This window comes from Camarhynchus parvulus, chromosome 1A (genome assembly GCF_901933205.1).
Source record: "Camarhynchus parvulus chromosome 1A, STF_HiC, whole genome shotgun sequence".
NCBI lineage: Eukaryota > Metazoa > Chordata > Aves > Passeriformes > Thraupidae > Camarhynchus > Camarhynchus parvulus.
This window is the reverse complement of record NC_044586.1, coordinates 55463182-55488062: the sequence shown is the minus strand read 5'-3', so window position 1 is coordinate 55488062 and position 24881 is coordinate 55463182. Positions and strand designations below refer to the sequence as shown.

Genomic DNA, 24881 nt, shown 5'->3' with positions numbered 1-24881 from the left:
GGATTTTTTCAAGTGTTAATGGGTGTATATGTGTGTAAAGGAGTGAAAGCTTGGCAGAATATTTACTGTATAACATCAGTGTGGCATACTGGGGGAACAGGGACTCACTTGTTTAGCATGTTTGGGAAGACTTCAAATCATAGTTGTTTCTCTCTGCCTTACATTTCACAGCTGTTCTGTGTTGTGCAAGGAACAGGATCTTTAAACGTAATCTCATTTTGGTTGGGGGAGAAAATCTTTGGAAGATAAGTATTACTACTAGTTTGCCCATTTTCAGGCAAAATTCTTTAAATATTTTATACCAGATAAGTGACTAAGATTTCAATTGGGAATGTTTTCATTCCTTATCATTTGCAGAACATCTGTGAGTAGTTTACAGTAAAACTTGGCAGTAAGCCATAAGGCATTGAATTTCCTAGATATGTAGGAGATATTTGAATGATCTAATTAACAAAATAATGCTTTGCTTCTGATTCCATGTGCATTTCTGGAAAAGCAGGAGTACATTTCCATGTGTATGTAACAAAACTGAGACTTGCCTTTTGTAGGTATTCAGGAGAGAGAAAAGAATTATTGGTGGCTACAGTGATAAATTTCATGGCCATGAGTTCCAGACATTCAAGAAAACTATTTAATGCCTTGTAGTCTAGCTCCATAAAGAATCTTGGGAGTGCACTGAGGCCCCCCCAAACTCCTGTGTGCCAGTCAGGTGGTGATCTTCAACATTTTCCTGAAATTACCTATTTCATGAAACTTGATCTTCCTGTCAGCAGATCCTGTCATTGCACCAAGTACAGAAATTGGGAGTAGAACAACTCTGGTGTTTCTCTGGTGCTGTGAGGAGCAGATGGAAAAAGATTAACTAGATTGTGAAGAGATATGCATTGTGAGGTGACAAAGTAGTGACACCATACACTGAAACACTGTGATCAGGAATGCAGAACCATGCAGAATTTTGGGAAAATTCAGAGTGTTTCAATGAGCTCTCAGATATAATGAACTTTCTGACCTCTGTTGCCCCTATCCCTTATTTGTCAAATATGAGTATCAGCACTGGCTCCCTGGCAAGTACCGTGAAGGTAAATTCACTGGTTTTCAACATGCACTGAAAATAGAGTACTTTCTGCATTGAAAATACCTTACACTTATCTTTATATTGGATCATACTGTTTTAATGCTTGTACCTGTGTTTCTAGGTAATAAATCCAAAGAAAAAAGGAAAAAAGAAAAAGTATGTTAATTCTGGAACAGTAAGTAAATGTATTTTATGTTACTGGATGTTTTTCTTCTTGCTTCAAAGAGAGTGTAGTAGACTTGTTATTTAACAGGATTAGAATAGAACTTTCTGTTAAGACCACAATAAACTATTTACTTTTACACAGCATTTATTTTCAGATGTTTTTTAATTTGAAGGGTTTGATATAAAATTTGTCCAAATGTGCTGTCAAGTCGCCAGTGGTTTTCAAAATAAGTTCTACCAAAATTTCAGTCAAATAATTGAAACTATTGGACTGAAAACACTTTTTAATTTTTGTCTGAAACATACCTGCACTTTTACAAATAAATTTTCTTTTAAAATGTATCTGCTGAGTTAGCATTGTTAAAAGCTGGTATGCTTATCATGGCAAAATCAAAAAGAGTCAACAATTTTTATTACCAACGGGTGTTTGTAAATTTATTTTGAAAGATCTGTTAGTATTGTTTGGAATGAGAATTTCTCTTGTTTGATTTGCATTGCCTGTTCTGCTCTCATGTTTATAAACCATTTGGTAGCAATGCAATTATTTCCATTTAGCACTTGCTCAGCTTTGATGTCCTGGCATCCATGTTGTTCACACCATCATTTACAAAAAAGTGAAGATAAATTTTGAGGATTGGAATCGTGGAAAACCTAATGAGTTATGAGAGATGTTTTTTGTAAACATATCCACCATGTGGGTTTTTTCCACATGAACAGTTCCACTCTTGAGTAGGGCTCAGTAGGGCTATTTTCATGCTGAAAAGTAGCCTTGGAGGAATGTTTTGACGTTCTTACATTCTTGTCTTAAGTCTGTTTACCAGTGAGAAAATAAACACTTCTTCTTCTACCTTTGCTTTAAATTATGAAAAATTGGCAAAAGCAGCTTACCTGCTAAAATTTACCATACAATATCTAATTCACTAGGTAATTTATTCTTTGCTAACATATTCCTTTTACTAAAATCCATCATGTTAAAATCAAGTTGCAAGTCTATTGCATTAAATTAGTGAGTGAGAAACTAATGTAAAGTGGTTGTTTTCAATCAGTGCTAAATTTTAGGTATGAAATCTGGCATAGGGTACAGAAGGGCAAAAAAATGTATTTTCACATTCAATTTTCATGTTAATTTTGGTTTAGAATACTTTACCATCTTCACAAGTATCTGTCTTCATTTGAAAAAACATATTTTACTCATATTTGAACAGACAAAATCAACTGTGTCTCGTTCTTTACTTCCAATTACAAAATTTACTTCCAATATCAAAATTTCCAATAAATGGTTAGCAATTTTCTTTCCTTTTTCCTTCTTTACCTTTTCTTTTGTTTTTCCTTCTCTTCTGTTGGTTTTGTAAATTTTTTTGATATCAAGTCATCTCTGTCCCCATTTGCCCTTCCTTCTAGTAGTCCTTCAGGCTTCCCTTCTGCTTCTCCACATGGTCACTTTCTTATGTGTTCGCCTGCAGTTTTGTTTTTCTCATCCTCATAATTTACCCAAGATATCCCACAAATTTTTAAATTTTCAAGCCAGGCACCAGGACCATAATTTTCATTAATAGGAAGTAGAGTTCTGGAGAACTTAAAAGTGGATATAAATAATTGACTGTTACCTCACTATTGCCTTTAAGGACTATGTACATACAGTGCATATCTCAATTTGTTATTGCTTAAGGGGTCATTTTGAATTCAGGCAATCAAATTACATACTAGGCAGAAGTGTTTCAGAATACATGGTTAGTTTTAAACAAAGCCTAATAGTGAAATAAAAAATTCCCTGCATAAAACTTGAAGCAGTGATAGTCGTTGCCTATATGTAAGTACTGCAGCCACTTTGGGAGTTGTTTGTTTCCAGTTTTTGACTTTTAAAATCAGATGCAGTGAAAATATTTGCTTAAATTAATTAGGAACGAGAGAACCAGCTGTAAGAGCAGATAAACCATTAATATTACTGTGTCCAGTGGGAAAATGCATAGAAATTTTGGTCTTTTTTGCAAGGCTATGCTACTGATAGCCTGGTAGAACATTGTTATGGTCTTCTGTTCTCAGCTGGAAGGGTAATTTGGTGATTTTAAGTTTAGCTGATCACTCAGTCACACAGAACTGTGACAAAGGAAGTTGGATAGAAGACAGAATTACTACATGTAATCTCATTCTAAGTTTACAACATAGAAGTATTTTCAATTTTTATATTTTGTTGCCGATGGACACAAAATTTTGTGATAGATTTCCGCTCCCTTTTTATTCCTTGTATGTTTATTCATGGATTTGCTCTAAGTTGTTACTTAAGCGGTTTTCACTGCCTGCCTGCTGCACATATAATGAGAGAATTTGTGTAAATAAAATTAAAATTTTAATTCTTTGCTTCATAAATATTGCACAATATATGATGATCTTGAATGCTGGATCTTTTCCACTTGAGCTTATACCTCTGTGACTTGATTGCTGAGAATGCCAGTAACACCTTTAGATTACTCTGTGTTTTGGATCTCTGTCATTTCTGAATGATAAAATCTGGGACTGCTGAAATTTCTTACCATTGTATTTTTATATATATACAGATATATGTGTATACATATACATACATATGTATACACATACTACTTTAATTTTTTTGTATATTTCCTATATGTGTTTACTTTACTAAGTTTTTGCATTCTAGGCTTGCATCAATACTCAATACCACATTTAATGTGAGATGACTAATTACATAAATAATTGTAATTGAGTTCTTTAAACAGTGTTGAAGTGCTCATAGAGTAGATGCATTATCATATACCCTGTAATATTCAATTGTAGGTGTAGTACACAGAAATCAGAAAACATGTATGTGGTAACCTGCTCTGGAGTGCAATCTTCTGCCCCTTACCTTCTCCTTAAATAAAAAAAACAGAAGCCAATTATAGACTTCTCAACCTGTCTCTTCCCTTTCAAGAGCTGCATACTGAAATTATTTAATATCTTTTTTAATCTTCTTTTTTCCCTTAATACTGTAGGAAATTACGTCCTAAGGACAGAGCTCGAAAAACATTGTGCTTATGTCTCTACTTGTTCACCTGGGAAACACACAATTCATGTCTGACTCTCTTTTATTTGCTTTCAGGTAACATTGCTTTCCTTCCTAATTGAAACAGAAGTTTCATTCCTTGACTATATTAAAGGCGGGTATGTGATTAGCAACAAACCTTTCTTGTTTTCAAATTTGTTTATGGCTCTCAGTAGCATCTGTAAGGAGCTGGATTATTTCCTCATTTTAGGGGCTGTACTTTCCTACATAAAGCATGCAGATAGTTACTAAGTTAAGTTATGGGACTTTGCTCATACTGTTGGAATTGGACTTAAACTAAAACACTGAGAAAAAGTGACTTCTGATCAGCCAGAGAAAATTTGATTAAACAAAATGGAATTATCTATATATTATTAAATTATTAAAATGCTGCCTATTTCTTCCAATTATACTGAGATTTGGTGTATTTAATATTGGCATTTATTTAGACCTTTTCCCCTTCAAAGGCATTTTTTCAATATTAATTAAAATTTTTAGCACGTTCGATTTCTCATTTATCATCATTTTTTTCTAAAGAGAAGTAGAGACAGAAGTGTCAAATGTCTTACCCCAGAACGTACCTGGAAAGGGACCAAATCTGAAAAATTCCTGGCTCTTAACATCGCTGCCAGAACACTATACTTCTCTAAAATAATGGAAATTTGTTATGCATTCCTAGGCAATTATTTTTGGATTTTTGAGGCATAAAGTCTGTGTATGCATCCACATCAAGAGCATTGATTACCTGTGAAGAAACAAGTTGCATTTTTTGGTTTTTTTTTTAAATCTTCAACCAGAGTTCAACAGAAATAAAAATCTGTGCTGTGTTTTGACAGTACTATTATAGGGCTTTACCTGTGGTCCCAACAGTGGCAGCCCTACATTCTTGCTGGGGACTTGGACAGAAGCTGAAAATGGCCATCCATCCATGTTCACCAGAAATTTCTATTGATTGAAGTCTGTGTATGCACAAATGCATGAAGAAATAGTCTTGCCTCTAGTGCAGCTGTTTCCTTTGAAGTGTGCTGTACAAATATGCCATGACCATCCTATTCCCCATTCATTCAAAATTCATCTCTGCAGAAGGAGCATGTATAAGGAACTGAGGAGTTGAGGTTTGAGTCTAAATTTGAAAAGAAAATTAAATAGGGGCTGCTTATGTAATATTTCCAGGGTGGTCTATCACATTCCTCACTGAGATGTTACAATACAAGTGTATTTCATTAACTGCAAGTCAGAGAAGACTTGAAATATTAATAAATTCAACTTAAACTTTTTTTCTGTTCTTTTGACAAGAGTAATATCATTCAGTAGAGTGCTCTTTGTTTAAAAGTATGAGCAGTGATACTTATTTAATTATTTTATATAGAATCTTTTTTAGTGTTTCATACAATTATTTCTATGTACATGCCAGTGAAAACTGTAGAAGTACTTGTGTAAAATCTTGACTTTCTTTCTGCAACATATGCAGTTATGTAAACATGACATGAGGCTCATGTCAGGAGGCTCAGACTCAATTATTTTCTAGGCTTCTCCCTTCCTTTGTTTGTCTCATTTAATATGACTACATATCAGTTAAAGTCCAGTTGACAAATATTTGAAGGAAAGGGAAAGAGAAGATTTTGTCATGAATCAGTCTGTTGTCCTATCATGTCCTCCAAATCCAGTTTTTTTTTAAGTTCCCTGTTTTTCTTCCATTTAGATAGGCAGGAGGTAGAAAGCACTGATTCTGCAATAGGCACAATTGCATATTTGCTCTTCCATAAATGGGTGCTAATAAAATACTTAATGTTCAAAACTTCCATTGTAATTCGAGGTGTTTAGAATTAATGGAGATGTCATGGAAATCTTGACAGCTTTAACAAATTATAATTACAGTGTTTATTTATGGGGTTATTTTTATGTATTTATGTTTTGAGTCTGCATCTGTTTAATTGGGATATTCCATTACCACTATCATCTATATGACTCCTGTTTTCTTAAAGAGCTTTGGAGAATGAAATAGAGGTTTGTCCATAAACTCAGATTTTGCTTTACTCAGTAAGACTGGATTTTATAGCAGTATGGCAGAAAAGAGAAGGATGTCTCTTTTGCATCTGAATATTACATCAAATAGCACCTCCTAAATAGCTGACTTTTTTTTACATCTTGATACTTAATCACATGTTTTGCCACACAGACTTTCCCACATTTAAACTAAGTATGTTGTGCTAAAAATAATGTATATTTCAAAATCACATTTCTCCTGCTGCTTAATACAGCCCCCAGTTAGTAACATATTCCCTCCAAATATATGAATAAGTTCAGCCATGTAAGGGATACAATCTTGGAAGGGAATGCAATTGAACTTAGAGGAATGACTATCAACCCTAGTTTAGTGTCTACTCTTTTTTTTTTTATCTGGAAGAAAGACCAGAATCCACAAAACTCCAAGACTTAGTGGACAGAAAAGAGATTTCAGTGCAAATGTTTCTCACTGGTTTGACTTATTGGAAAAGGTAGTGAGCTAGTTGTTTGTAAATCAGTAAAATTCAGGAACTCAATCCTTTTGCTACTGAAATATCTGGTCATCTCTTCTGTCCCAGACTAGTGGAAAATAAGAGGAAATGTTTTCCTCCTTCATGTTAAAAGCGTTACCTTCATCCAGGTCTTTAGAAATGAACACCCATACATTTTTTAGATTCAAAAGGATTTGGTCACATATTTTTAGCTGAACTGTATTGAATCATTGATGGTCAAAAGGGAAATTCAGATCTCCTTTCATGACAGCTGTTTTAATCCAGGCAGTACACTCTCCACTGTAATGGGAGGCATATTGGCTGTTCACAGGAGGCCTGGCATGAGAAAGTTACAAAGCAAGGGCTGCCATAGCAAAGTATTTTAGAAGCTTTGCCATGTGTTTCTTGTATCCTTGGAGACTATCAAGGAGTAATAAAACCATGTAAGAGGAAGATCTTGAAGAGACTTTATCAGAAAAATCTTCTGTATGTTGTTACAGCATTTGGCTCAACAAGCATCTGCAAAGGGGAAATTATAAGTGACACTGGGGGTTTAGATGCCATGGAGAGGATGCAGCCTCTTAGAATTAGTTACTCTGACAGCTCTGTTGTACAGTTCTGTGCAGTAAATGGTCCTCAAACCTTCCACTGCTCCCCCCTGCTGACAGACCAGCTGGTTGTCATTCTGAAGCCACAGGGAATCCATGATTCCTTCCAATGTACTGCTTAAAAAACCATAATCAAACCTAGTCAAAAACTACATTCAGGCTTAATTTGTTCCCTTATGTATGTCAGTACTGATGGAACTTATATTAAAAGATGACAGGTTTCACTTTGCTCTCTCTGTGGCTGTGAGGTGAGGATTACTGTTCCTTTAAAGATACTTTTTTCATTTCTTGTAGTGTATAGGAAGATAGGGTAAAATCATCTGTCACTTTCAAGTAGATCATGTATTTCTATGCCAACTAAATTATAGCAAAGTAGTGTTGATCTATGCAGCACTGAATCCATAAGGCACATTGCTTTGTTTTGGTATTCCACCTCAGTTGGGAGAGGACCTTTTACGTGGCCAGGGTTAAAATGTGTCCAAAGGAAAATCAGTATTACTGTTAAAAGGAATTAATAACATTTATGGTAGTTGAGGTCTTACTAATTATTTGTTTAGGATTTTTAATAAACAATGAAAAAAAGAATGATGGAGTCAAGTAACTGTTTTCAGTGTGTTAATAGGTTTGTGTTGTGTAGCCCTTGGCTTGAACCTTATATAAGAGTATTTTCAGTGTTTATTTCCTCTATTAGAAAGTCAGTGTCCTACAGTTTGTCCACAGATGATGTTACCATCTCTTGTTTATTTCTCTCCATAGCAGTACTACTATTAATAAGATTTGTGTTTGCTTTTTCTGCAGAACCCAAATCAATTTCACAGTTGCTATTGATTTCACAGCCTCCAATGGTAAGAATAAAAATAAACATCTTATTTATGTGTGTTTGTGCTGTGCTCAGTTTTAAGTGCACATATGTGTGTGTTTGTAACAGTATTCAGCTGGCGCCACCTGCACTCAGGATTCCATTTTGCTGAGGAACAGAAGAGAGGCCAATTCCTGTCTAGGAAAGCAGGACAAACAGAACAGATAAAAGTTGGAAAAGCTACATATAAAATTTAATAGCCAGAAGCCGTTTGCAAATATCTGTGTAATTTTTGATTATTACTATTGTTGTTTAGTTTTTTTGAACTGCTGGGAGAAAACTTACAAGAACCCATTGAGAAGGACCAAATAGTTCCAGGGAGAGTGAGGCTGAAGTGGGGCTAAGCAGAGATAAGTTGTGATCCTCCTCCAAAGCTGCTTTCAGAATGCCATAATACTTTTGTAAATTTCGTCTTAAAAATGTATAAATTGCACAAATCTACAAGTTTCTTGCTGCCCTTTCAATGCTGAAATACAGCTACTTCTGCTAAAATGTATTTAGAACTACTAAAAATCTGCTACTTTTAAAATTTATTTGGAACACTGCATTTTTACCTGATACAACTTCTTATTTTTAAGAGAGAAAATTCATGTGATGAAGCGATTTAGTTTTAAAGTAAATCTGATCCTTGCTTCAACAGGTAACCCTTTACAGCCAACTTCACTGCACTACATGAACCCCTATCAGCTGAATGCCTATGGCATGGCACTGAGAGCTGTTGGGGAAATAATTCAGGACTATGATAGTGATAAAATGTTCCCAGCTCTAGGTTTTGGAGCTAGACTCCCTCCAGATGGAAGAGTATCACATGAATTTGCACTGGTAAGTAAATAAATAATATACTTTTAAAATTTCTTTACTACAACAATTTTGGGAGTTAAGGTTGTAGTCTTAAGCAGTTACTGGACAAGTAAAGAACAAGAGAATGTGCTAAGTCTTCTGTGCTTACTCTAAATAGTTGTTTGAAAACTTTTCATCATACTGAAGTTACTTCACTTGAAGTTATGGAGAGAAATCTGGAGTCAAGAAGTCCCTGCAGGCCAAAAATCGTAGTAAAGAAAAGTAATAAGCTTTAACCTCAGCTGTAGCAGCTTGAGAAACAGATGCTTTAAAGGCTTCAGACTGAAGCTAATATCTCTAAAGAAGCAAACAAATCATGCTCCAAGATAAAATTTCATTATTATTCTTACTATTCTGTCTCATTTTCTGGGATCTCTGTCTTTACAGGCTGCTAGTTCAGAGACACAGGGATATCTAAGTGGACTAAAAGATGAGTTGATAAGAACAAGTCTGAGATTCCTCCATGGGTCGGTTAAATTACAAACCTAAAATCTACCAGGATTTGCCAGAAGGGTGATGCTTGTGATTGGTGTTGGTTTATCTACTTGCTTATTTTGAGGTTTTTGTTCTTCTCAGGGTAGGATAAATGTGTCAGAATTATAGCAAATGTAGGTGTACCAGGGGAGTTCTAATCAGTCAGCATCAAAGACATGGCAGCAGATTGGTGACTGTGGACGTGTATTTCTTCTGTCAGCCTGTGCTAGAAAAGAGTGCAACATATCTTACCTCAGGGAAATGTTTTCCACATAGATGCAATTTAAAACAGGTGCAATTACAAATACCCATTTAAATTGCAGACTTTGGACTTTGTATAGCAAATCCAAATATATTGATACATCTGAGTTTTAAGGCTATTTCTAAAATTAATTCAGTTACTTTATGAGCCATCATGATACTTTTACAGAAGAAAAAGCACCACATACATACATACATATATACATGCATACATACACATACATACATATACATATATATATGTGTGTGTGTGTGTATTTCCTTCCTCCATATGTAAACATATATAGGTGTCTCCCATGTAATGCTTAGCAGCGTTTTCAGCTCTCTCTTTTAATGTTTTAGACAAATTCTGTCCAAAATCCTCTTTGGTTGTCTAGATTCTCAGGCAGGTACACTTTACCTCAGAATGAGGTACTGGCACACTAAGCCAATGAGGTGTTGGCATATGAAGGAGAGTAGGATGATTTGAACAATCATTGATCATTTTCCTGGCCTGACATGGGTCTGGAATTCTGCTTTTGTGTTTGTATTGCCATCTGTTAATAGGTATCCTCATTAAAGAGTCATTATGGAGATAGGTAGTAAAATGCCTACCGTAAGAATTTACAGTACCAGCCATTTTGTGGGCTCCCAAAGAGGAAATTCCTTTCTTCTTTTGCTTATACCAGGTCAAAAATAATTTTTTCAATGCAGAAATATTGGGGCAAAACAATGGAAAGTTTATTGTTTACCTTACACACTTCTAAGTGTATGAACTCAGGATCTGGCTACCATTTCTTTTTCTCATATATTTAAAAGAATAAAACATTGAGCCTGAACTGTGCTCCTAAACATGCTTCCAGGTTTACATCTGACCTGTAATTCATACCTTAAATCCACACAGGGAAATGCCTGTTACTGTTGTATATATGAAGGAGTGTTTAATTACACTAAAGGTGGTGTTTATGTCTAGAAGCCAGCCCTAGTGATCCAGACTGCTGGGGCTGGCAGAACCTCCTCACCTCAGCAGGTAACACTCACAAGCAGACTTGGCACATACACTGGGCATTTGTAGTGCACTCTCTGAATAGATCCTAGAATGCTTAGCTCTTTGCCTTTTACATATCTACACTGGGCAGTGTTCATTAACCTGTGTAGTTTTTACTTCATAATTAGTTATACTGATTAATCATCTCTTGTTTTTGTTAGAATGGAAACCCTCAAAATCCATACTGCCATGGAATTGATGGTGTAATGGAGGCATATTACAGGAGTCTAAAATCTGTACAGCTTTATGGACCAACAAACTTTGCTCCTGTAATTAATCATGTAGCCAGGTAAGCATCACAGCAGGTGCTGTGCAGAAACTTCTTTGTGTCAGAACAACTGCTGCATATAAAAGGCTGACAGTTACAGAGAAAGGTATTTATTGACAGTTGTTTTGTTTATTCAGTCCCAAAATTAAGTACCTTGTGACTTTGAGTAGGTTTGAAGACCATATGCTGGTATTATGCAGAATTTAATTGCTGATTAAAAAGAAATACAAGTGATCCATTTGACCAGCCTGAGTCAAAATCTTAGCAGAAATCATAAGAAAATAAAATTTTTGTCATGTTCCTTTTTTGTCCTTTAGAGCACAGAATTATTACTTCAGAGAAAATATATGCGTCTGTCAAAATTTTTTATAAGTTCTGAGTTTTTTTATGTATGTGTAGTTTCTCTAATCTCTGAATGTCCCAAATGTCAACACAATCTTGCAGGTCTCTCTGTGCCAACAATTCCCAGCTGGTAGTGGCACTTTCAAGGCAGTGATACAGCTGTCACCATTGGGGAGCCATGGTGCTGTTATGCAACACCTCATCTAACTCCTCACAGTAAAAACCTCCCTGTGTTTAGAGAAAGTTTCTTAAGAAGGATAATGTTGCCTTATTTTGGCAGACAAGATCTTGACTTATAATCTTGAGCTGAAGACCTTGGCAGTATAATACCTCCATGAATTTATATAGGAAAGGGATATGGCTTAGGTGATTTGCTGAACAGATTTTATTTTATTTATAGACACAAAGAACTACTGGTTGCAAAATAAAGAAGTAGGGATGTGTAAATCATTGTACTGGTAATGTTTTATTTATAAGCTTGCAAAATGGCTAATTTTAACAGCAAGAGATATTTATGTACTATCTGGTTTGCTATTGTTAGTTCTACAGGCCAGCAGAAAATAATTTGCAAATTCTGTGGGGCAGAGAATTTTCTGTGCCCCCTAGCATGGCTAGATAGCTGATTTCAGCTATTTATCATTAGGGTTAGTTGTTTTGTATTCAGATCATACCATTAAAATGATGTACATGTATTTTACATTGCTTGTCATCTGAGAGTATCTGTCTCCTTTAATCTTTCCTTTGACATGATCCCTTCAGTAGCAGTTTTCCATAGATGTGGCACTCAGTGTCTGCATTGGCCACATTATCTGGAAATCTAACCCAATAATTTTTCTGGCTCTTTCTTTTTCTTCAGAACTGGTCATAGCAGCTGAGATACCTGATCCAGAACTTGGCAATTTATCTCAAGCCTGCTGTTAATTGCAAAAATTGAAATTTTGGATCCAGTTTTATCAAAGTATTGGCATAAAATTAGTTCTTTTTCTCACCAGCTGTTTTTCAGGAATATTTGCCAACATTTGCAGACTAACAGAAGACTGTCCACCACTATTAGTAGTCCTTCCACTGAACTTCTGTCTAAATATCAAGTTGTTGCAGACTTTGGGAGCTCTTCCTAGTAGTAAATCATACTACATTATAGTGGGAAAGCTGAGTGTCTTCACAAGGATTTCTACTGCATGATCCCTAGAGCAATCTGTGTATCAGTCCAGTTCTCAGTAACACCATTTTCCTTCAAGGTTCAATTTCTTGATTATTCTGGTGACTCTCATAGACATGGTACTGCCCTGCAGTTACTCTTTGACCCTACTTTCATCCTCAAAGAAGTTTCTTCTTTCCACATCCCTCCTACTTAAAAGAGTGCCTCTGATGAAATCTCTGTAACCAATGTCAGATATTACTGTCCTGTTGTGATCTTGGTATTCTTTGGAAACTCTTTAGGCAGACAATAAGGCAGATAATGATTTTTTTATCCTTTCCCCAGTTAAAGAGTTATCTAAACTACACCAGATTCAACTTAGTGTTATCTCCCATCTCCCTTCCTCATGTAAGATCTTTCTTGCAAAAGGCTTTGGAGCATTTTAATCTGTGAAAAATTTGAAATAACCGGATTTCTGTTCCATTTCTTCAGTGTAGGTATGTAGACAGTGTCAAGTGCTCAGGGAGGATAATTTTTATTTTACTCTCTCATCATACCTTGTCAATGCAATCATCATTGGAAAGTTTATAAGTAGTGTGGAAAAGTGAGATAAAAGAAGTCTCTGGTTGGCAGTAAAAATGTATTCCGTGGTAGGTCTTGCTAATCTCAATATTTAATTATCAGTCCCTACTGCCTGCATGCAAATAGGTGATATCCAACAGGTTCACTGCTTGTATGGCTTTTTTACCCATCTGGATCCTGGGGAGAGGGTGGAAGATGATGATGTTCTGTAAATCAGTTGTGGCTTTCTCCAAACTCTTATAAATGTTGTGACTGCAGCACTGTATTTATCAGAAGTAGTTGCTTGCCAATGCACTGTGTTATCATCAGAGAATCTTGCAAGCATATGTAAGCATTGTGGCCATCATTGAACATGCTCTGCTCAGTGAGCCAGGCCTTTCATATTCAGTGACCAATAAAATAGTGAGTTATTTCACAGTCATATCAGGTATTTGGCCGTGTATTGAAAAGCATTCCTGAGGCAACTAATTTTTTTCTTTTACTGCTCTCTCTACAACTCACTGCACAAGGTTCTACTTCTTGACTTCTTCACAGCACCAAGAGTCTTCATAAAAGTAGGAACTGTAGAGGCTGTGAAGCAGCAAACAGCTTCCCACAAAAAAAAGTTAAAAAGTTCTTCTGTTCAGGCCATAGAATTTAGTGAGGCTTTTTGGGTTCACTCTCTTTCAGGACTTTGCAAAGAGTAGTTGCTTCTTGGGTCCTTTGACTGAGGTGGGAATGGCACTGGGTGTCACTGGGTGTATTTTATCTTGCATTCCTGTACAGCACAAGAAAAAGCTTGAGTCTTGCAGGAAAGGACATCTGTGGGTGGTCAGAAATTAATATTGAGGCCAGGGTTGCAGGGTGCATGTTCAGGCCTTTTACAAACCTGCATATAAATGTGAACTATAAATCTGCAATCATGGTCAACAGTAAGTAACCTGGATTTGTAAAAAAAAGAATAGAAAAATATGCAATGTGTTGATTCCTGTTAAGTTTTATTTGTGCTATAAACCCAACCATTCAGTATTCATGTATACCCTTCATAGGCAGCTATGTATCCCATAAGTAATACCTATTAAACAATTTAGGCTAACATCTCATCATTTTATGAGGCACATTCTGTCCCTGCTCCTTTTGGTAGTGGTGCAGTTCCCATTTTCGCTGATGCAACACATGCAGATTGTCAGTCTTGTATTAGTTATATTTTTTCAATGTTCTCATTTAAAAGTATAAAGTCTGGCTTAGATATGAGTGTCTTTACTTTTGAAATTCACTGTGTTTTTTAGTCCTTGGTAGTCAAATTTTGCAATTCCAGCTTGTTTTCATATTAATTCCTTTTATAAAGGTTTTTTACTATTATAATATTGGTTTCTCTTCCCTTAGATATGCTGCTTCAGTAAAAGATGGCTCCCAGTATTTTGTTCTTCTCATTATTACAGATGGAGTTATATCTGATATGGCTCAGACAAAAGAATCCATAGTGAATGTAAGTTTCATTGAAAGTGTTGAAATAATGTTTGTAGAAATTCATTTTTTAGGCAATAAAGTAAGTGGATTAATAGTTCAGGCACTAGATTTGTTCCATGAGTACCCATTTTTACCAAATAGGAGAAGTTTATTATGCATAAAGATGAAAAGAAAGCAAAAGTCAACTTGACCTAATTAGTATTTTGTGGTGATACTCTTCTGTCTAGCCCTGTATGTTTGTATGATTTTACTCATCTATTTCTTGCCTCCTCCTTCCTCATGCACATCCCACCATGCAGCTTTTCATAGTAAACTCTTTTCTTTCTCATAATTGCTGACAGTGTTGATCCCCACACTTTTTTAAAACTGCCCCCATCTTTCTGATCCTGAATGGCAAGCATACCAATTTTCTGATTTCCCTCAAAACAGTCCCCTAAAACTCTGTAAGTTCCTTATTTATTAGTTTCTGCATTTTCTGTTTTACTTTCTGCATTATTTTCAGTATTTTTCTCTTCCAAACTGCCATGGGTATAGGTAATATTCTGTATTATGAGCAGGTTCTATTGTGCTTTTGCCTGTGGGAAATTTCAGATAAAAGTACTCACAGAAACACTCCTAGACATGTTTGGAAAAGATCTCTACCAGTAGTTTTTAACATACCACAGTGGAACTAGTTAACAGCAGAGTGGTGAGTTGAAAAGCCTACATTAAAGTAATTTAGCATCATGTCCAAGTGAATAGTGCAGAATTAGGTGGCACAGTTTTGAAGACCCACTTTTAGTACCTCCTGTAGAGATTTGATGCTCTTTAAGTTTGTGGGGTGCACATGAAAATTCCACCCCAGTGTTCTGCCTCTCCCTGGGGACCAAGATGCCCTCAGTCCCAGCCTGCAGCACATACACAGAGTCTGTGTCATAGTAAGCTTGGAAATTCATTCTCCAGCCCAGACTAGAAGGTTGAAACATAATTTCTTTTAGATGAGCTGCTTTTAGGTGACAAAAAGACTCAGTGGAGAAAAAAAGAGCAGCTCTTGGTTGTGACTCACCCTTCCATTTGAAGTCTGTGCATAAGAGACCAGCGAGTGCAGTTGGCTGATACCTTGTAAGATTAATTCCTTTGCCACCAAGACATACAGAAAACCCTTGTTTTCAGTAATAGTTCATTTCAACAAATAATGGCTGTTAGTCTGCAACTGTCTGGAAACACAGCAGATGTGGTGTTAGCTTGGAATAAGTGGAAGTTTGATAATATTTGCTGTCTGGGGTTTTTATGAAGTTGCCTTCATTTTTCTGCGTATTTCTTGAAGTGTGAGCACAGTATACCATGCCAGAACTAATTAAATGCTATTCAATAGCAGGTTTTTCAGTCTTAATAATATCCATAATACTAAAAAGGGCAATGATGTCCAATGCAACTTGATGTGTATAAAACTCAGAGTATATTTCAATTTGAACATTAATTGTGCTTTTAGGCATCTTTCTCATTACAGCATATATGTCAGACACGTTCTGTTTTACCAGACTGTTTAAAGGTTATGCTGTCATTCAGGAAATGCCAAGACTTAGGTTTATATGCAAAAGTTTAACTCTTTGTCTTTATGCTGTCCTTGCCACTTACTATTTCATATTTCATTGTATCACATAATTCAGTGTCTGTGTGAGTAGGAATCTCTTTAAAGGATACTTTCTTTACAATCAAAAAATAACATTCTAGAAAGCAGAAGGTTCTGTAGTAAGAGAAGGTGTACATCTATGATTTTTTTTTTACAGAAGCAGTGTATGCTCCTGTTTAATGTTTAAGATGACTGTAGGCATTTTACAGTTTATCACAATATCTCAATAAGCAACAGAGTTACCAGAATTATCTCAGTAAGTTGTCAACCCTGACATTTGCTGAATGTTCTTTGGTTTTAGTTGATACCTTCTTCATCAGAGGCAGATTCACATTATTTCTATGAACTGATGCTACTATCAGGACAGGAGAGTCCAATATTTAAGATAGTGTCTTGGTAATTTTAAAGATTTTACAGAGTTTATTCAGAGACAGGCAGATACCTTTGAATGAATAAGATAAAGTAAAATTAAAAATCTTACCACAGGCCAATTCTATATCTTGCTTGTCTGTGGCATGGATGATTGACTAGAGTAAAATTTCATTAATGGGATAAATGTAATATACATATTGCTCAAATAGATTATTTCTTTCCTTTTAAAAACTGGCGTAAGATCAATGTACAAAATAGTATCCCATAGATGCAAGCAGCTGTGTAAAATCAAGAAACAGCAAAGCACATTTAAATAAATGTCAGACTGTTATTAGGTACGTATTTGCAATTACTGTCAGTTTACAAAAGTTTCTAGGAGAAATTTGTCCTTTTAGTTGTCATATTAATATTAAATGCTAACATCGTTTCTTGTCTTTAATTAGCATCCTATATGATTCAAAGAATTGGTAATGAAAAAATAAAATACCATGTGCCTTTCTATCTTTGTTCAAGATGTTTTATACCACTTAAGCAGACAGTTTACTCCACTCAACTTTTTTAGGGGGAAAAAATTGTTCTTTAAAACATAATTTCTGCATGGTTTTTGTTCACTTTGTTCTCAGATCTCCTATTATTGACAGAGGTTATGTAATGCATTAAATCTCTTTTTCTTCTTTTGAAGGCTTCAAAGCTTCCAATGTCCATAATTATAGTGGGTGTAGGACCAGCAGAGTTTGATGGTAAGTGTTGTAGTGTTTTTTCTAATTTTTTTTTAGATTTGCTTACAATTTAGTAATATGTAGCTTTTCAAACAAATATTGGTCTTTAAAAGAACATTATATGAAGCGAGGACTGAGTGCTGCTGGCATTTCCAGCTGGATTGATTGATTGATAACTCGGTGTGATTACAAGCTACCATGTGGAGCTGTGTAGCCCCTCAGGCTCTCTGTTCAAGTCAGAGCCATATGGGGGCTCAGCATTTACAGTAAAGTAAACTATACTCAAGAAATGTTCCATTTCTTCAACACAAATATTTAGATGCCTTGTGAAGTGTCAGTTGAGTGGAAATATTGATCTTACTGCAGTAATAGAATCTTGAGAAAAATAAATACATTTGAGGTGATCTGGATTAAACAGGGTTTCACTTGGTGACAGGAGTGAGCCCTACTGTGCAGCAGCATTGACAGAATATTACAGCAGGAGAGAAATTACCAGGTTATTTATATATTCTTTCTGTGATATTCTGGAACACCATTCTCTGTTGTAATAACTAAGCTGCTTCCATTATTTGTATTAATTTATTAAGTAGGTATCAGTGCCCTATGAAGTGTAGGCATTGTGTGTGTCTGTTCCTCAAAGTCCTAAATAATTTCTTTTAATTCTAGTACATCTGGTTAGACAGTTTGCCTTCTGTTGTACATTAAATATACTTAGTACTACTGCCACAGATGTTTAGTGTTCACTAATGACTGTACATGTTAATTTTTGTACAAGTACTCTAAATGTAGGGAAAAAGAGGAAAAAACAAGACAAAAATTATTTATTTGAAATTTATTTTCTTTTATTACAAGCATTATTCTTATGCTACATGGCAAGTGGTATAGTAGTCATAATTTTAGGTATCTTACTCCATGAAGAAATTGTCCAGGTGAACACTTACACTTCAAGTGATTGTATGCCACAATCAGTGAGAAAGGACAGTTTATATTCATAAATGCATATGATGGGAATTTGTAAACTTCATTTTTACTCCTGAGAATTCCAGTGTAGTCCTGTGTTACTTACCATTCTCCGACCCCTCCATTGCATTTTCCCTTTCTCCCTGTTTGTCTAGTCCTTGGATTTGCCCAGGCTCCCTTTCTCAGTCAGGACATGTTCTTGGGGTGTCCTCCCTCCCCCTTTCCTGAAGCTGGGATTCTGTTTGTACTGCAGGATGCAGTTTCCATCTTTGGAGCCACAATCCTGGTGTGTACTGCCTCAGTGAGATTCACCATGAGGTGTATGCCAAGTCTGTGGTCCCTCAGTGCCCAAGAGGACAGAGGAATTACTTCCATTTACAGAAATTCCTTCTGGAATAAACAGAAATTCCTTCTGGAATAAACAACAGACTCCATGTCTGCTGTGCCTGCAGGAGGGTGATGTTCAGGGTGTCTGCACATTCGAGTGCCCCTGGAGCTTCAGTTCTGCCCTAGAGAGACCAAGCTGCTCCTCTTCAGATCTCCCTGTTCCCTACATCTCCCAGCCCCTGAGCAAAACCAGAGGGGTTCTTAAAACTTTGAAATTTGGGTAGATGACACATACATTTGGTAGAGCTTCACTAAAGGATGTGGGGATGACTGTAACAGGTCACAACAGAAGCATTTCTGCCCAGTGTTCTGTATCTGACATTGCCATGAGTAGTTCCCTAGAGAATGTTAAGAACAGACTAAGCAAATTTGATATTTCCCTGAATACTGGTTTTAGGTTGGAGTTTCCTGGGCAGGATGTGCTTCATGTCTGTTATGGAAATTTTTAGTGAACTCCTTCAAACACTTGTTCAGTGTCCTGGTTTGAACACATGTACATTTTTGCAACAGCATCATCAGGCAACATGCTCTGCAGACCTACTGATTGCTTTGTTTGAGCAAATATACTCTGTTAGCTTGGCTCCTGATGCTGTCATTTATACTTTCTAGTTCTTGCTTCAGAAGAACTAGTGTTTGAAGTGCTAGTTTCGGTGAATTTAGCCCAGTTTGTAAACCCCTGAGAAGCTGAGGTGCAGGGCTTTGGTTTTCATAGCACACACTAAAAGAAGGTTTGTAGAACTGCAGATCCAACATCTCAGCAATAATCTGAGCTCCCAAATCCATCCATTTCAACACTGACAAGAGAGCAGGTACATCTTTCCACCTAGAATAGCTTCCAGGTATCTGGACAACAGAGCTTACCTGTATCCTGCTCAGAAGATACAAGAAGAATTACCCAATAAATTTAATAATTTTTTTAAGCACTCCTCATTCCCTAGCATTAGAAGATACTGCTTTTTCAATGTGACTGTGAGTTATTACCTCTCTGTGCTGTATCCTCTGATATCTTCTGTAACAATAGCTGCTGAAGATGAATTTTTCTGCACCTCTGAAAATATATATATATTGCCTTACAAAACCAGATGTACTTGCTGTTTTGAGAGATGAAAGGATAAAAACTTTGTCATACTCTGCTCTTTTCTGAAGGTGACAATAAAGTTAAAAGTATGTATTGTCACCATGAAAAAGTGCAAAACAGCTACAAAACATGATGTATTTTCTGATGCAAATGATCTTAACAGAGTTATCTAAAGAGGAATTGTTGGTTTTTTATTGCTCAAAAGTGTAAGCTGTCTGAACTTTTTCTCAGTAGGATGATTTTATTGTGTACCTGAACTCATAACGGTTTTTTGTTTATTTTTTTAAGCTATGGAAGAACTGGATGGGGATGTAGTGAGGATTTCTTCAAGAGGAAGATTTGCAGAAAGAGACATTGTGCAGGTGGGAGAGAAAATATATTATCATAGAGAGATTTTACTGTTCCTCTTTGTTTTGAATTCTCATTTCTATCTATATTCCTACCTTTCATTTTGCCTTAGCACTGGCATACTTTATCTTGAGGTGTTTATAACAAGCTCAGAAACTCTCTGTGACAGCTCTAAGCCTTTTTATAACACACAAGAGGAGATCTGCATTTGTTAGAAAATGACCCCTAACTGGCAGGGCATTGTTATAAAGTCTTGGTGCTATACAGCCATGGAGAAGAGTTAGCTACTGAAAATTTGGAGAAACATGATGTTTCTAGAAAAAATGGGTACTGGCTAAAAGTAAATCTTATATGGACGCCATATTTCCTGGTAGTGCCTGAACACATTTATAAAATAGAGTATTTAAGTTGGAAGGGACTTAGAGCAGACATCTAGTGCAACTGCATGGCCATTTAAGTACAGGGCTAACTAAAAGTTAGAACTTGTTAATAAGGACATTTTCCAAATGCCTCTTAAACACTGACAGATTCAAACCTCACCTTAGAACTGCCATTTCTTCTTCTTCCTTTATTCCTCCTATTTGTCAGACTTCATGCTGTTCACTTATTTTTCCTCTTACTTGTTCGCACTTATTTCTGTTCAAGACAGGTTGGATTTTTATATTGTTGTTTAATAGAATATATATAGAGGGAAAATAAGTGAGCCATATCAATAGCTCATACTGCATGACAATTAAGGACAGATAGCAGCTGATGAATTTTGGGATATGTTTATTTGTTTCCATTTATATCTGCAGGAACTGAAACTTCAAAATGTTTAATGTTACAAATGCTGATACGTGAATGTTTAAGGATTGATTGATAACTGCTGGTGGATGTAATATTTCAGTCCAAGGATGTGTTCAAAACATGTGTTTGACACCTGATTTTATAGTTTGTAGCTTTCTTTATTTTTCTATTCTAATAAAACCATAAATATATGGAAATGAAAATTATCAGAACTCTTTTTTTCAGTCTTCTTCAGTCTTTTTGCATGCTGCATTAAAATTCTCTCTATTTTTTTTTCTAAATGGGGATCAGAAATGAGCCTAAGATAGAAATTAAATTACCCTCATACTCTCTATGGATATACATTAAAGAAAGTCATGGATTCCTGAATTCTAATAGTTGAGAAAGGTATTTTTTTCATTTTTGCAACATATAGAGATAACAGCTGATGAGAAAGTGAGATACCAAAACTCTTAGAAGAGTAAAACATGCTGGCTTCTTTGGTCATTGCTGTCAGATAGTTTTGAAGGTAGCGATGATGTAAGACAGCTAACAGGAGATAAGAAATAGTTTCTCATTTTGTCAAAGTCTTTGAAGTGTTCCTTGGTGTCCGCATTGGGCTGGAGAGGGGCTGTCTGTAATGTGTTGTTCTGTAAATGTCAGTGCTTTCAGCAGAGCAGTGTGTGGGGTGGAACCCAGGCTCATATTTCTGCAAAGCCCTGTGTGCCATCTCAGATTTTTTAAAGCTAATTCAGGTATCTTCTGGCGAGCATTACACTTGCCCAACAGCCCAAAAAGCTTTAAAGAGCATAAATGGACAGAGTTCTAGCATATTATAAACAAGATTTGTGAAAATGCTTTGCTTTGAGGTTACTAACCTGTGCTGAAAAGAAAAATGCAGTGAATACCCTTTTGTATTTCTTTGGAATTCATTGCATATCAGAATTGTAATAAAATATTTATTATTAATATATTTTAATCAGAATGTTGCCCCATGCCATATTGAACTACCCAAACACAGTATTATTTTGTGCTCTTTTTCTGTCTAAATGCTAACAAATATTGACTTTATAGACTAACTAAATAAATAAAAAGGGATTCTGTCAAACTGTCTAAATTTGGTTTGACCTTTATTTTGTATCTAGCAGGCTGAAACTGATTTGCCTTTATAAAACTAACTACTCAAATTAAAAAGTGGGGTTTTTGTGTATTAGGTTAATTAAAATTAACTAGTGAAATTACCTATTAATTCTAATTGTGAATTACCTATTAATTCTGGTATTACCTATTAATTCTAGTATTACTGTTAATTCTAGTATTGCCTATTAATTCTAATTACCTATTAATTCTAGTATTGTGAAATATTTTGATTAAATTAGTACAGGAAAAGTTTGTCTGTTAACAGTGAGTCCACTGTATGTGTTATATTTACTACTGGCTGCAGCTCATGTAGAGGCATGTTCTTCACTATCTCCTCCTCACTAGTATGGATACATGTTGTGGGACTCTGTACTACATATGTACCAGTTCTTCCTCAGTTTTGTTTAATTTCTGCTCCTTTCCTGTCCTTTTGCTATTTAAGACATTTTAGGAGAATATTTACTTATAGTGATGCACCTGTTGTTTCTCCTAAGAATTTTGCATATCAGCCTTTTTAATTAAACTCTTAAATTACAGAAAAGCACTTGGCATTCCATCAGTTTCTCTTTGGTTTCTCTTATGCCTTTCATTCTATTCCTCTGCCATCTCCATGCTAGCTGTCCCTGTACATCTCTAGGTTTGCTTTCCTGTCTATAGTTCCTGCAGCTGCTCTGGCATCTCTGCAGTGTGGGGAGAGGAGAAGAGCTACATCAGGCCATCTGTGTTGTATAACTGCATTTCAGCAATTACACTGTTGCCATATCCCCACTTTGTTACAGAGCAGTGGTCTGAGATTTCATGTCTGCAGACTAATGGGTAAGGGGATCTCTTAGGTTGAGATACATGTTCTTCAATCCAGACTGCATGTCCTTTTTACACAAGGAAAAAAAATCAAGGAGCCTGGATTGTTTCCTTTTGGTATGCCAGTAGCACAAGATTCCCATTAAGTATTACAAAATCCAAGCCAGGGCTGGGCAGGTAAATGGTTTAAGTGTTGAACATCTGAATATCACATAACAAGTTCTTTTTTGATCCAGTCATTTTTACTTAGCTTCTTTATGCATTTGTTAATATCATATTAAAAGTGTTCAGGTGGTTCAGAGTTCTACTAGGTATAATGCAAAATGGTCAAAAATTATAAAGTCATCCTTCCTGTTTTGTTCACTTCAGAGGTCAAAAAAATCTACTCAGCAAGTGCCAGAGTGGAGGGAGTCTGGTGGGTGGCTGCAGGAGCAGGGAATGGAAGCTGAGAATGGCTTTCTGAGACAAAAATTACCTTCTTGCATGGAAGGGGTTGAGAGATAACCCTAATACATCAGTGAAGCACATCATCAGCAACCTGAACTAGCCATGGCTCATGTGAAAGGGTTCACCCAAGTGAAAGTGTTACACTATTTCTATTAGAAGGCAGATCTATAAAAATTGAGATACAATGTGTATTTATAAAATACATGACATAAAATGCAATGTATGTATATGTACATTAAAACTGTGTAAGGTAACATGTTTATGTACTCTTACCCCTAGGCTGAGCTTTCTTATTTTATGTTGTAAGATACATTCTGTGTCTGAGTGAACATCTCTTGTTTTGTAGTTTGTGCCATTCCGAGATTACATTGACAGAAGTGGAAACCACGTGTTGAGCATGGCAAGACTGGCTAAAGATGTGCTGGCTGAAATCCCAGAGCAGTTTCTGTCCTACATGAGAGTCAGAGGAATAAAGCCATCACCTGCACCACCCCCCTACACACCCCCAATTCACGTGTTGCAGACTCAGATATGACTGCTCTGAAGTGTTTAGCATTTACCACAAATCTCTGGATGCAGCAGTAGCTTCTGATAACATTTTGGAGCTAGAAAAATTCTCTTCACATACCAAAATTCTCCTATTAGTTGCATGAGCAACTGGAAAGCTTTTAAATGCTAGGGGCAAAATGTTGATGTTCTGGGACTTTTTTTTTTAGTCCAAACACCCTACTTTTTTGATGTATTTATTGGAGGGGGGAAAGCACAAGTCAGGTTTTCAACTCAGAAGATTGGGCCCTCTCTGAATACTGTGTGTATATAAATGTATAGGAATGCTATTACTCTGTATCAATGTTTACATGTTACTATTTTTAAATTTCAGTACTTTTATAACTATTCTTAAGAATAAAAGTTTGGAATATTGGCTCACATGTCTTCTAGCTTGCAATAGTTTGTCACAAGATAACAAGAGAAGCAATATCTCTTTGAATGTTTGTCCAGACAAATACAAATGAAAGCTAAGGACAAATATATCAATGTGTTTTAAACTAACTGAAGTGCTTCAATCAGTTCTCAGTATCCATTCATCTCATGTATTGAAAATTTCAACTCTTAAATGTGAATAACATAATAGCATCTGACTTATAACTGGCTCCAGACTGAGGGGGAGGTATGTGTATTTTTTCAGAGATTCTCCAATTTCTGAGTTTATCTAAGTTTACAGTTTTTTAAACTAACTACTGAAACAAATTAGAATAGTTACTTGCTATAATTAATTAAAGAAAATTACCTCAATCCAGAACCATCAGAGTATTGTAGTTGACTCACTGAGCTCATTAAATCATACAATACATTCCTTAAAGCACTGGAAATTTTGCATCAGAAATGTCTTTTGAAGTGATTACAGCAGATGTTTTATAATGGATCATTTTAAACTCCAAAAATTTTAAATCTTAACTTTTTTTTTTGTCTAGATTGCCCATTCAAAGGGATATTGGGCTTAATAATATTTGGGTTTAATATTGTCATTTAATCACATTTCCATTCAGGGTGCATGAATAATAAAGTTAATTAACTGGTTTTAAAAATTGCACAACTATGTTGCTTTGTTCACAATTTTGTGTA

General features: G+C 35.8%; 1 protein-coding gene across 1 annotated transcript in view; it reads left to right on the top strand.

Annotated features, from left to right (window-relative positions):
• CPNE8 (copine 8) overlaps positions 1-24177 on the top strand; it is a 69925-nt gene extending 45748 nt beyond the window's left edge. Inside the window, exons 12-20 of the mRNA XM_030959883.1 lie at positions 1197-1250; positions 4338-4399; positions 8185-8231; positions 8886-9067; positions 11009-11136; positions 14543-14645; positions 17293-17350; positions 20043-20116; positions 23605-24177. Coding sequence (XP_030815743.1) covers positions 1197-1250; positions 4338-4399; positions 8185-8231; positions 8886-9067; positions 11009-11136; positions 14543-14645; positions 17293-17350; positions 20043-20116; positions 23605-23793 — 897 coding nt within the window. The 3' untranslated portion in view covers positions 23794-24177. The remainder of the gene's footprint in view (positions 1-1196; positions 1251-4337; positions 4400-8184; positions 8232-8885; positions 9068-11008; positions 11137-14542; positions 14646-17292; positions 17351-20042; positions 20117-23604) is intronic.
• Positions 24178-24881: the final 704 nt, after the last annotated feature.